This window comes from Triticum dicoccoides, chromosome 6A, assembly GCF_002162155.2.
Source record: "Triticum dicoccoides isolate Atlit2015 ecotype Zavitan chromosome 6A, WEW_v2.0, whole genome shotgun sequence".
Classification (NCBI taxonomy): Eukaryota; Viridiplantae; Streptophyta; class Magnoliopsida; order Poales; family Poaceae; genus Triticum; species Triticum dicoccoides.
In genome coordinates, this window is record NC_041390.1 from 13,001,442 (window position 1) to 13,014,872 (window position 13,431).

The 13,431-nt window shown below is 46.1% G+C and overlaps 1 protein-coding gene and 1 long non-coding RNA gene across 2 annotated transcripts in view; one reads left to right on the forward strand and one right to left on the reverse strand.

Moving 5' to 3' along the window:
* LOC119319357 overlaps window positions 1-11,436 on the reverse strand; it is a 12,983-nt gene extending 1,547 nt beyond the window's left edge. Inside the window, exons 1-4 of the long non-coding RNA XR_005154445.1 lie at window positions 11,180-11,436; window positions 10,475-10,605; window positions 6,484-7,738; window positions 6,299-6,404 (exon numbers count right to left, since the gene is read on the reverse strand). This is a non-coding gene — a long non-coding RNA (uncharacterized LOC119319357). The remainder of the gene's footprint in view (window positions 1-6,298; window positions 6,405-6,483; window positions 7,739-10,474; window positions 10,606-11,179) is intronic.
* On the forward strand, window positions 630-2,214 carry LOC119319356. The gene is given in 2 exon segments (XM_037593850.1): window positions 630-1,267; window positions 1,270-2,214. Coding segments are annotated over 2 exon segments (1,149 nt in total). The 5' UTR covers window positions 630-702; the 3' UTR covers window positions 1,854-2,214.
* Window positions 11,437-13,431: the final 1,995 nt, after the last annotated feature.

Below are 13,431 nucleotides of genomic sequence, written 5' to 3' on the forward strand. Positions count from 1 at the left end.
CCCACCTGCGAGTTGGCTTATGTCGTATAGATTTGTTTAGTTGCCATGGTGCCTGCCGAGTTCTCCTCGCGTGGCCCTCGTGTGACAATAATGACGATACTAAGTGGTGGTTATTGTTCTTCTGTTGAAGTCGGAGCTTCCTTTTTAATCGTAGGTCACAAAATTGCCACTACTATGGGGTTCTTTGCATTTTTCTCAAAAGTGAATCCATTGTTGTTGTCCTGGTGTTGATGTTTGTCGTTTCTTGAATGTGTGTCCAGGTCTGGGTTTTCCCTGTGCCGTTGTAACCGGGAGTGGTTTTTCGTCAACATTTTCCTTATTAAGCAGCTAATTAACTCTCTACCAGCGCGGAACTTTCGTCTCTTGTCGGCCCAAAAAAATCGTCATGAATTATGTTTGTTCGATATTCTAGTTGTGGAACAATTTTTTTAACTGTCGTGGAACAATTTTTGTCACATCTTAAACGCACCGTGTATCTATCCATATTCCATACTGTGAAAACAATCTTGGGAAGTTATTTCGGGTTCTGGTGTTGTGTGGTTGGAAATAGGCCGTTGGATGTTATTTGAGTGGCAGAGATTGAATGGAGCTCAGCCAAGTTCAGTTCATTTCAGAATCCCCGTCCACCACACTACCCCACATCCAACGCCACTCGAATTCCCCACCGCCGCCGCCGCCGCCGCCGCCCGCCGTCGCGGCGTCATGCTCCTCCTCCGACAGCGCGTCCTCTCCCATCTCCTCTCCGGCGCGCCCTCTCCTTCCACCTCCCCACTCCTCTCCCTCCACCGCCTCCTCTCCACCACCGCCGCGCCCGCCGTTTCCACCAACCCTAGCTTCGCCGTGGAGGAGTACCTCGTCTCCACCTGCGGCCTCACCCGTGCCCAGGTACTCAAGGCCTCCGCCAGGCTCTCCCACCTCAAGTCCCCCGCCAACCCCGACGCCGTCCTCTCCTTCCTCTCCGGCGCTGATGTCGCGGCCGTCGTCGCCAAGGACCCGCGGTTCCTCTGCGCCAAAGTGGAGAGAACCCTGGCCCCAATCGTCGACGGGCTCACCGGCCTCGGTCTGTCGCGTTCTGAAATCGCGCGACTCGTCTCGCTCGCCCCGTGCAAATTGAGCCATAGATCCGTCGTCTCCAAGGTAGAGTATTACCTGCCGCTCTTCGGCTCCATCGACAACTTGCTCCGGCCCCTCAAACACGGCTCCGGCTTCCTCGGCTCCCACCTCGAGAGGGTGGTCAAGCCCAATGTCAATCTCCTAGCATAGTGCGGGCAGCTGTTTGTGATATTGCCAAGCTGTTCATCCGTGAGCCAAGGATGATTAGCGCCAAACCAGGGCGTGTCCTGGCGATGGTTGCGTGCACAGAACGTCTAGGTGTGCCCCGTGGCTCTGGAATGTTCAGGCAAGCGCTGCACACCGTCTCATGCTTCAGCGAGGACAAGATCGCTGCCAAAGTGGACTACTTGAAGAGGACACTTAGGTGGTCAGATACCGAGGTTGGCATTGCTGTGTCCAAGGCTCCGGTTTTGCTGACAAGATCAAATGGCGTGCTGCAGCGTATGTCAGACTTCCTAATCTCTGAGGTGGGATTGGAGCCGGCCTACATTGCTCGTTGCCCCGCTATGCTCACTTACAGCCTGGAGGGACGGCTCAGGCCCCGCTACTATGTTATGAGGTTTCTTAAGGAAAGTGGATTGCTAAATCATGACAGAGACTACTATAGTATGGTGGTGGTCGGTGAGAAGGTATTTGTCGAGAAGTTCATATGCCCTCAGAAGCAAGCTGCACCACACCTTGCTGAAGACTATGCAGCTGCTTGCACAGGGCAGGTGCCTGCTACATTCACATTTACATGAACCAAGAAGTAGGAAAATGGATTGCTAGAGCGCGAGTGGAGCTACTATTCAGCAGTCTTGGTGACAAAGAAGATTTTCATGGAAAAGTTCGTATGCCCTCACGAGGAAGCTGCCCCCACCTCGCGGAAGACTATGCTGCCACTTGTAGGGAAGTGCCTTCTAATTTCAGAATTACATGACCAAGAACGGGCCATGAGAATTTGTAACTGCGTATGGTGCAAAAAAGTTCACCCTGTGTGTAGTGAGCTGGTAATCTCTGTCTGTGTGCCTGAGTGGATGTTGGTTGTCTGCTATAATATGTCAGATATACATGCTAATTTAGCGTCGCTAGTCCTGAATGAAACAGGTAATTTTATCGTGAGTCCTTCTATGTCCATTACATCATTCAGTAGAGAAGAAAGAATTATAGTACAATTAACCTGTCCATCGTGATGTCATATTGTCATGCATACTAGAACTAAAAGAGTGTGACATCAGGGCATTCTGCAAATGCTTTCAAATATATTAATGAAGAGTATATCTGCATGCCCTATATGTTTATGTTCTCAATTGCCATTGCAGCTTTCAATTTAATCCTGGGTCAATCTATCTTTCCATGAAAAAAGGTTCTCATTTTTGCCATGAAGATGATATGAAATCCCAAAATTAGCTGAATGTCTTTTTTCGTGGCAACAAATCTGGAATGAACGTGTTAGTCACTGCTGAGGTTGCAGTTTTGATCTATTCTGTTGGTTGCTTCCTCTAGTTCTTCTGAGCTGAAACTCTTCATCCTTCCTGCAGTAGCTTTGTTTACAAGATATTAACTGTTGTGAAAGCAGGTCACTGTTTACTACTAATAGTTTGTATCAGTTTTTTCGTTTGTTTTTCTCTTATATTCTTGGATGGCCTACTGGCTGATACTTTTTCTAGGAGCATCTGATGTCAAAACTGAATAATTCAGTAGTTGGCCAGTAGCATTTTGTTGACAGCCTACCCATGTAGCACTACGTAACGGATATTTGTACCGGAGACACTTCTAACTGAAGCCAAAGAGTGAGAGAGTCCATTAATTCAGCACCGTGAAGTGGCAACTCCCAGATTTACATTTACAGCTCCATGAGTTGACATTCGTTCACTGTAGTATCAATAATCAAATTTGATACGGCACGATGCATACACATTATAACTGAAAATAGGAAATGGAAACTTTTTCTGTTTACTTTATCTGGACAGAACAGGGGCTGAGAGACAACCAGTGACTGATTTCGCCTTTCACGACGAACAGCGATGATGAGATGACCTACCTTACTTGGCTGCCAGAACAGCAAACAAGGGTGATTATTGCTTTAAATTAGAGGAGGTGATGCTCCATTTATAAGAGTGATTTGATTACTGGTTTTGGGATGCTTACTGTGAGTGCTACATATTTATACACCTAGGACTAGGTGTACGAGGAGAGCAAAAAAGACGGACAGGTTCAGTATTCTTCAGATTTGGAATGTGAAAGATGATGGGCAGAGCTGGAATAGATTCAGAGTTGAGTGTATCCTTCTTTGCTGCCCGCCAAGGTACATGTCACCCTTACAAGTCTGAGCAATAAGAGGATCTGGATACCGAGGCTGAAAGAGCAAGCAGTAACCTGGGAGTTGCAATAGGAACATGCTGGTTGTTACTCTTAGAAAGCAGAGGAGGTACAGAGTTGGGAATCTGGTTTACAGTCTGCCCAAACGACACTGAAAAAGCTCTAAAGAGGTCCGTGAGGGCGATGACATAAAGCCCAACTCCGAGGTCGGCCCGGTTCACGCCCCCAGGTTCCCTAAGACCAAGGAGGAAGGGTAGTGGCTGGTGGTCGGCGACAGCTCCACCAAGCAGCTGCTGGCGATCAAGAGGGTCACCCTCCAGAAGAGGGCCCGTGTGAAGCTCAAGTTGCAGGGAGGGGCAGGAACGGCCCCTAAGAATGTACAACATGTGCGGTTGCACTGGCCTCCAATGTCCTAGGGCCCCCGTGTAGGCACATACAATAAAATACTTTGTAGGTACATACAATGAATACTTAATACTCCCTCCGTTCCAAAATAGATGACCTAACTTTGTATTAATTTTGTACTTAGTACAAAGTTGGGTCATCTATTTTAGAACGGAGGAAGTACTTAACAAACACTTATTAATGCAATGTAGCAAGTAGTATAATATCCAACAACATAAATACTAAGAAGACTAGGCTCGTAAGGATTCGATTTTTCTGGTTTTTCCAGAAATTTTTTTTACCGCCCCTGAGAAAATGACGCGTGTGACGGGGGCTTTCCTTGTCGTTCCTATTTCTTAGGTACTTGCACGTTTTTTTACCACGTCTTTCTTTCTATTAAATGCCCATGAAGGGTCACCTCAGTTTCCTTTCATGTCTTCTGATCGTACGTGTCCATCGCTGCTTTGATTCTGATTCCTTCATTTGCCACGTTACAATTTTTACATCGGTTTCAGTTTTTTACTATGGAAGATGGATCCGGTCGGGACACGTATCTTCTCTCTAGAAAACTCCAGTCCAATCTCATGTCCCCTCCACCGCTGTTGCAGATCTATAAATTGTCTCTCCTTCATCCCTACACAACACAACCGCCTCCTCCTCGTCCCACCACCAAGCTCCAAAATTCTCTCCCGTCGCCCCCACCACGATCAGAGGCCACGATGGAGGAGAGGAAGGGAAGGCGGCGTACATCCGCGCGGGAGGCTAAACTCAGGCCGCGGCTGCACATCGTCGATGTCATCGTCATCTTGGGCCAATGCCATTGCTTTCGACCACGAGCTCGTGGCCTCACGCCCGTTCAGGTGCCGGAGTCTCGGCGTCCCCGTTGTTCAAGCGTGCCACATGCTCGAGGCAGCGAGCCACCCCGCGCCTCAGACCTTCCGCCCGCCCAGATCGGCGACGCCCGCTGTCGCATGCTCAGCTGTCCGCCCACGGCGTCGCGGGGATTTGCCGCCTTGGCTAAGCGGGCGCTGAAGCTGACACGAGGAGGTGCTCCAACACCCTATCGCTCCGCCCTGGTCGGCTGCTCCTTGTCAAGGTAATGGCGAGGTGGAGCGGCCGTTGTGCAGTGCCTGAAGGAGGCGCTGGCGGCGTAGGACGGCAACGGAGGGTTTGGTAAGTTGCACACCCCCCCCCCCTCTCGTGTTGTCCGGTGCTCTGCTCCGCTTTCCTGCAGCGGTGCACCACCTCCCTCCCAGCGTTGGCCCGTTGTCGGCACTGGCGATGACACGGTGACGCAGCGCGACCATCAGAGGCACCCTTCCTCAATAGCATATAACATCGCTTTTGAGGTGCCATGTTCCCGGGCCACAACCGTTCCTCTCTGTAGGGCAGCTGCCACTGCATAGTTCACAAGCGATGGTATAGATGACTAGATGAGCACAGCATCACCACTCCTGGTTCCTCTTCCTTCTACTTGCCTTATATTTTGATTTGCCTACTCATTAGAATATCATGCATGTGAATCGCATCAGACTGTATAGCTAGGACACTAGACTGAAATAATTCTGGCACTATGCTATTATGGCGTATTCTTGTTTCGGAAAACTATCATGGCATAATCTTTTTAAGTGACATGTATTTGCATTTACCATTAGGATCAACTGACAACAAATTCAATGACATGGCTTGACATTCTTCAGCAGCAGGGCAGATTTTGTCTGAAATCTATTTGGTACAAAGTATGGGGAGAACAACTTTTGTCAAGCATCTCCTGGAGAATAAACTATCTCCAGCTTCTGTACATGCAACATGTATTTTCTTTCGTTTGCCAATTTGTTTCTGTACCATCATCTGTGCGAATTGATCTTCTACAATTGCAGGTGCCGATATTGGACCAGAGCCAACGACCGTCGGATTTGTAATTATCACGGTATGCTTAAGCTAACATTCTTGGACGATGTTACATGAATTTGTTTCAGTACCATCATGTGTGGGTATTGATCTTCTGCCTTTGCAGATGCCCATAATAGGAATTTTATATGTACATATTATATCTTCCTCTGCCATTTGATTTTGCTCGGTTAAGCTGTGTTGTAATTTTGAGCGAGTTCTGGGTTCATGCTAATATTTGCCCTCCTTATTTGCTGCTCAAAGGTAGAATCTAAATACATAGTATGTATTCTTAATTTAAGAGTAGGAGCAACGCTGATCTGTTTCAGTGATTACTGAATTTAGGAACACCTTTGTATGTCCCTGTTGTTGATATAACAAGGCCTGGTATGTTTCAATATATTCCAGTAATTTACATTGTGCTCCTGTACTATTGGTTTAAGACACTGAAGAACTTCAGGCTTATGCATTGTTATTAACTAACATAAGATTAATTGCTGGCATTTATCGCTGTATTTTCTTTAGGCGTTGTGGACTGAAGAAAAAGTGATGTATTTTCTATAGCCAAGTGTGTACTTGCTTCACGACTAAAACTGTTGATGTAGCTTACCTAGACAGAGGAAGAAAGAGCATGGCGTCCATCTTTAATTACGAGGCTCATGATGCAGAAGTTCTAGACGAAGCAAACGAAGTCCCATGTCGAACCGCGGGCTGGGCTGACATGGTGTGAGACTTGCAGTTAGCAGAAAAGGTGAATTAGACAGATGGAGATTTAGCAGTCGGGTGAATAGGTACCTGCACGTATGGTCGATTAGTTTAGCTAGCATGTAGACGACGACCTTGGTGAAGCCCCAGAGGAGAGAATCAATCGGCGAGACCAGCCTGCAGGATATGAATCGCGTGGATGGTGAACCTCGTTGGGACTTGCCGTGCCTAGCTAGCTCTCGCCGCCATCAATGCCCAATGGCGAGCATGCCGGAGCTTTTGCCACCGCCACACCCTGCCCCGCCGCTTCCTCTTCTCCTTTGCCTCTATCGCAGCCTCGCTTCCTCCTACTCTTTCGAGCTCCTCACCTCCTCCGTCGGCTTCTCCCTCTCCAGACAGCCCTCTGCTTCGAGTGGAATCGATTCCTCACCGACGCGTGTTGCGCAGGCGAGGAGCCGGCGGAAGAGGTGCCTCGCCGACGCGTGTTGCGCGGGCGAGGAGCATTCGATTTCTACTGCCGGTGGAGAGGAGACGGATGAGCCACGCTGGGGCGGCTCCAGCCGGCGGCGAGAGCAACAAATGCGCTAGGGAGATGGGGGAATGGTGGAGGTGGGGAATGAGCAGGGAGATTCGAGAAAGCTAGAAAGAAAGAGAGTGGATCTCAGACTTCTCAGTCCACGGCACCGCTGTAGTCCCAAGTGCAGGTGCACACGCGTGAGCAGAGATGGGTCTGACAAACGTACACTTTATTATCGCATTGTCCTGTTATTCAAGGATCAGTAATAGAAGTTGCTGCAACAGTCCAGACTCAAAATTGCTTCATCAGTAATACTTCCTCCATTTTTGTATACAAGGCCACTATCAAAATTAAAATTTGCAGCTATACAAGGCCACTAACATCAATCGAGATAAAATTTATGAGATTTGCCTCATACTAGCAATCGAGGACATTAATACCCCATGCATGCATGTGGGGGTAAGAAGGTTGATTTTAGTGCACCGCATTAATCAACCAACGAGGAGTGAGAGAGTTGTCTTGTTGTGTGTTGTAGAGAAAAATACACATTAATCAACACGTGAAGCGAGGAGAAAAGACTAGTTTTCAACATTGACTAAAGTAGTCATTAGTTTCTATCTTGGTACCTGTAATATGAGTTTGTGGCCTTGTATACAAAAATGGAGGGAGTAGAAGTTGCTGCAACAGTCCAGACTCAAAATTGCTTCATACAGCTCCTTCTGTTTTATCTGATTGTTATCTATAGGATGATGATAATTTGCTTCCAAATTACCTTACCTGTCATCCCACTTACTTCATCCAGTAATCTGTAGCTGGATTATTGTGGACCTGGGTTAGAGAAAGCAACAAATCATAATTCTTTTATGTTTTCTTACAACTGCACTGATGAAATGTATGAGTTGTTAGCTTGAATGAAGCTGAGGGTAAAAAATTGTGGGAAAAAAAATCAATGTATACATTTAGTAGTAGGAGAGAATAAGTTTTTTTTTCAAAGTTCAGTTTGATCCACATTTTTGTATGGTTTAAAATTCATTATACTGAATGGCTTATTCTTCCAAGCTCCAGCAAAAATAGGACAAATTCTAAAAATCTCTACCGTTGTTCTATTCTTTTCCGTGGGACTTTTTCAGAAATAGTAACTTCGTGTTAACAATGCATAGTGATGGCCGCCCTCTATAGTGATAATAAATTGTGTCCATGTTTCGGTCACCATATTTCGTAACAGTTTTTAAGTTCATGGTTCCATCGTCTAATCTTGTGGTAAGACGGTCCTGGATGATCCACCTGCATGGTGTATTGTCTCTAATATCTGACTATTTTTATATGTAAAAGTTTATGTAAAATACAAAAATCAACACATCTCGAACCTACCAACCAAGCGCAGCGTGCCACCGCGCACTACCCGCTAGTTACAATCTAAAACGCTAACTAGCAACAATTCATGATGATAGGAATGAAGAAGTTGGACACCTATCTCCAAAACGGATGGAAATAAGTCTCCTAAGGACACCATGAGCAGGACTAAGGCAAATGATCCACTAGGCGAGCTCTAGTAGTTAGTCATTGACTAAAGTGCGCTATATGTAAACATACGACCATAACATGTCCCAAACAGTTGCACCTTTGAGATTCTGCAACCTGACTTGAGAATTGAGTATCTACTCATGCTGCCTTTTTAGTGCGTGTGGTTCATCATGGCCTAGGCCAAGCTCATCGTGTTGTTCTTCATGATTGTATTTTTCATCGGCAACACGCCTCAGCTGCACACCTGATTCCAGGCGAACCTGACTACCACTATGAGGCTTTGTTATTTTGAGCATGTGGCCACCCGGCCGCATCCCTACCTCTACACCTCGTCGGCGGGTGCCACCCATCAAGATGGTAGTCAAACTTTGGTTTCCTTGAGGTTAGAGTGAATCCATGGACCAAGTAAATACAATGACGCCCTCGGGCCCTATGGTGGACGCTCACACATGTGTGTGCGCGCACACACACAAACTATGCATATAATCATCACATTATTAGTGAAAAAGTGTTGCATCCAAGAGCGTGCTAAATATAAATAAATCATTGAATATCTAAACAAAATAAGACCCACAAATTCATATTATAAAGCAATTTTACTTAGGATGCAAGTATCTCTTTATTATGAATGATTTTCAAGTTGTGCTAAAGGTTGTCTTAGCTAGAGTGATATTATTTCAGTACCAAGTATATATCGTATACACATCATCAACATATTACTGAACCCATCGTAATATGTTACACACATTTGACCCAAAAAATGAATAAAGAAAACTGCAATTATTAGGTACCAAGCTCCTCATAAACATCTCATGAACTCGAGAATTTTCTATTTGCGTATATCTAATAATAAAGACCACTATGAGGGTGTATTTGTATACCACACACTTTAAGGTATTTATTAAGATTTTTAACGACACACATGCATATACGCCACATTAATACAAGCACAAATAATCCAAGAAGACATGATATCTTCTAGTTTCTTATTTAATCATATTTATGTCAAATTGATTTAAATGTGTTTAAGTAGTATTTTATTGAGAAATGTAACTTCTATTATAAAATATTGTTAAAATTTACCATAATAATTAGCTATGATTGTAAGCTGAAAAAAGTGTATTATAAACAAATATTAAAGTTTAGTATAAATAGTGATATTTATTTGACTCGCACCAAAGCCATATGTTTGGTTAAGACGATGACAACCATTTTCTATCTCCGGAAGCGAAGCAAGCTCAATGTTCCCACATCACTTGTTGTAAAGGATTGATAGTTCTGTTGAAATATGAGATGGGCCTAGAGCCCATATGACAATTTCAGATTTGATCTCTAAGGGCCCATATAGGGCCCATGTAGGTGGCATGAAGGTGGTGGGAAGTTTAGTCCCCCTCCCACGGAAGTGGAAGGAGAGTTGGAATGGTTTATAAGGGATCCTCTCCACGTGCGGCCGCACATATATATGTGGGACGCTGTCAACCCTAGCCGCTACGAAACAGAACGCATCTCCGCCTCCACGCCCACGTCGTTCCTCTGCTGCCGGCGATTCCGTCCCGTTCACCGCGTACACGGTTGACGGGAGAGCAGGCCTTCGAAACCCCGCTTCTCCGGATCCTGTACGGGAGAGGGGCGATTAGGTTTTTGGGTAGTGATTACGCGACTGCTCGCTTCTGTTCATCTACGCCCGCATCACCTTCGTCATCACCATGTCGACCGACGCCGACCGTGCCGCCGCTGAGAAGGCCGAGGCCGACAAGAAGGCCGCCGCGGCCGCTGCCGCCGCCACCACCGCTGCGTGGCCGATTGGAGGGTATACATCGTTTATCCTTCTCGTGTTTCTTTCTGTTGTAGCAGTACTAGCGATATGCGTAGATGTTTCTACTATATGCGTAGTACATGCTCTGTTAGATCGTAATCAGTGTGTTATCAATGATGTCCATGTCATGCTCATGATTTATTCATGAATTAACTTAATCGAAAAACTGCCTATTTTCTTATCAAGTTCGGTAATGTTGGACAATGAAGAGAGATGAAAATGACCTGGCGGGCTACATAGATCTAGCGATGCGAAAAAAGGTTCCGGAGCAGATTTCTGATATGGTGAGATGCAACGACTCACAACAAGCATCAACAACTGTTTTGCCATCTAGAATCTCGTCCCTCCGAAGCACCTGCACAAGAAAACGTAAATTACAATGAGTACTGCCAATCAGTATGATTTAAACCAAAATAATAATAACATGTGGTAGGAGTTATAATTTTAGTTGTAGTATCAGTAGAATATTAACATGGAAATAACAAATTATTTGAAAGAAAAAAAAATACTATATGCATAAGTTGTAATATTAGCATACAACACTGGCCATAGGCACGACATCAGGATATGGTGAATAGTTTCAGGGGCTTGGCAACAAAGAGGATAGTGTGACTTGTGTTGAAGTCCACAACACTGCAATTGATTAGGTCTCAAGTTTCCAAATAAATTGATCTTTCATCTTGTCGTTGAAGACCATGGCGCGGAGAACTTCCCAAAGTTGAGAAAACCTCTGGCGCCTAGTCTAAAATAGCATCATGGACTTAGATCCCTATTAAGCACAAATGGTCAGAGGCTTGGATCTATGAGTGTGTGATTAGGAAATTTACAATAGAATACAGGGATACCATTGTCTTCCAGAAAAATAAATCCTCTTGTCTCTACAAGTGAAAGCAACAAAACTGAAAATTTCAGAGCATGCGTGGTTTGACCAGTTGGGGCGCGTGTCCGGGAGGTGGGGCGCGGAGGCGGGCACCATGGCTGGGAGGTGGGGCTCCATGGTCGGGAGGTGGTGCGCGGCGGTGGGCGCCATGGCCGGGAGGTGGGGCGCGGCGGCGGGTGCCATGGCCGGGAGGTAGTGTGTGGCGGCGGGCGCCATGGTCGGGAGGTGGGGCGCGGCAGCGGGCGCCCTGGTCGGGAGGTGGTGCGCGGCGGCGGGCGCCGTGGCCGGGAGGCAGGCGCGGTGGCGGGCGCGATGGCCGGCGGTTGGGTCGGGGGTGGTGCCGGTGGATAGGTCGAGGTCGGCTACGGGGCCGATCCAGGGCTCGATTTAGGATAAGAGAAGAGATGAGTACAGAATATTATTCTGTTACTAATAACAGAATAGTCCATGTCTATATATGGTAATAGCACACGCATATATAATATTGAAATTAATTGTCGTTACGGGCAGCCACAATTTGCACGTCCGCCCCGCCGCTCTTGTCGCTAGACATAGTAAAAAAGATGGCTCATATGGTAACGTGATGAAACCATTTACCGGCTCCCGTGCATATATGTAATAATTTCAGTAAAGGCTCATGCAAGAAATAGTAACGGGATCAAAACCATTACTACCTTGTGACCAGTCAAAGTATGTGGTACATGCTAAAAGAAAAATATGGTATAAATTTTTATACCTTATAATGCAGCTCACATTTTTCATCTATAATATGTGTCCTCCTAGTTACACATGGTAATGAACCTTGGTAAATATAGTAATTGATTACCGGATGCATACAATGATTCACCGCTCTATCATATTTTTTCTTAATTGTCCTAGTTAAACACGCTAATCAACCTTGGAAAATATAGTAAATGTTTTAATTTGGTTAGCAGATGCATGCAATGACACTATTTTTGTGTGTTGCTAACTAGACATGGTAATCAAATCTCAAAAATATAGTAATTGATTTAAATTGGTTACTGGATGCATGAATTGATTCACCTCTCGCCGCCATTTTCATTTTATTATATGTGTGTTTTTGTATACGTAGTTATAAGCCATGTAAAATATAGTAACTTAACTAATTCAGCATAGTAATAAGCCACGTAAAATATAGTAATAACGTAACTAATTCGGTTCCCATCTCGTAAAAGTGTACCTCTGAGATACCACTTTTGCTTTGCTAATTACGGCAGATTTTTTGCTTCGGCAGGGCTTGCTACCCATTACCACATTACGATGACTAGTTACGATGAATTAGTGGCCCGAGAACAAAGGTGTGTATTTGGGTGGTTTGGGATAATTAGTGCACCGATGTCGCTGTTTGTTCCCTACGCTCAGGCTTATCTTAGCGTGCCTATATATACAAGTAAGAGGAAGAAGTCTAGCAACAAGACAACCATGCACAGAAGAAAAGGCAGTGCAAAAAGGCCGGTAGGGGACAAGGGTGCTAGCAAAATGCTATTTTTTTTCAGAGAAGAGGTTGGCGCCCGACTTTAAATTAATGAAGCCCTTACAACCAACAAAGCAATACAACACCGCAACAACAAAAAAAAGAAGGAAAGAACAAACTATGGCGCGATACAAGGGTGCCCAGGAACAACAACGAAGCCCAAAAGCAAGACAACAAGGCATTGGGGCCCTCAAACATGATCGAAGGACCGAAGCTGAGAAGGAGGCCACCTCGCAAAGGATGCCAGCCGTAGAAGGAGGCTATGCCTTTGTCATCGCCTGGACGCCTGGCACAATAGGCCAGCCTGTTCCAACATCGAGAGGACCCCCCTGCTCCTCGCCATGGCTCGAAGGGCGCCGCACTGTCGGACATTGGAATGCTCAACTCCCTAGAGCGCAGCTCGACCCCAAAGCCAAGATCCCAAAGGGAGACCTTCGAACACAACCACCTCGCCAGACCTAGCTCGCCGAGAGGGCACCACCATCGAAGCATGGAACCGTCGCACAAAGAGAAGAAGTTGTCATCCACGAACTCACTAGGCGACCAGAAAAATGGAACCCTGCTTGCAAAACAGAGCCTCCAAGAAGGGAAGGACACCAGGGCGCCGTGACCATCCGGTCTGGTACATGTCAGGGTTTTCACCCAGAGCCCATGGTGGACGGGGGCCACCCACAATGACACCTCCAGGGAGGGAGCGCCGTACAAGAGCGTCACTGTCATTGGCACCTACAAAGTCAGGCGAAGCTTTCGCCCGGGACATGACCCCCACCACCAAGATCCATCTACCATGGTCGACCAAAGAGGGA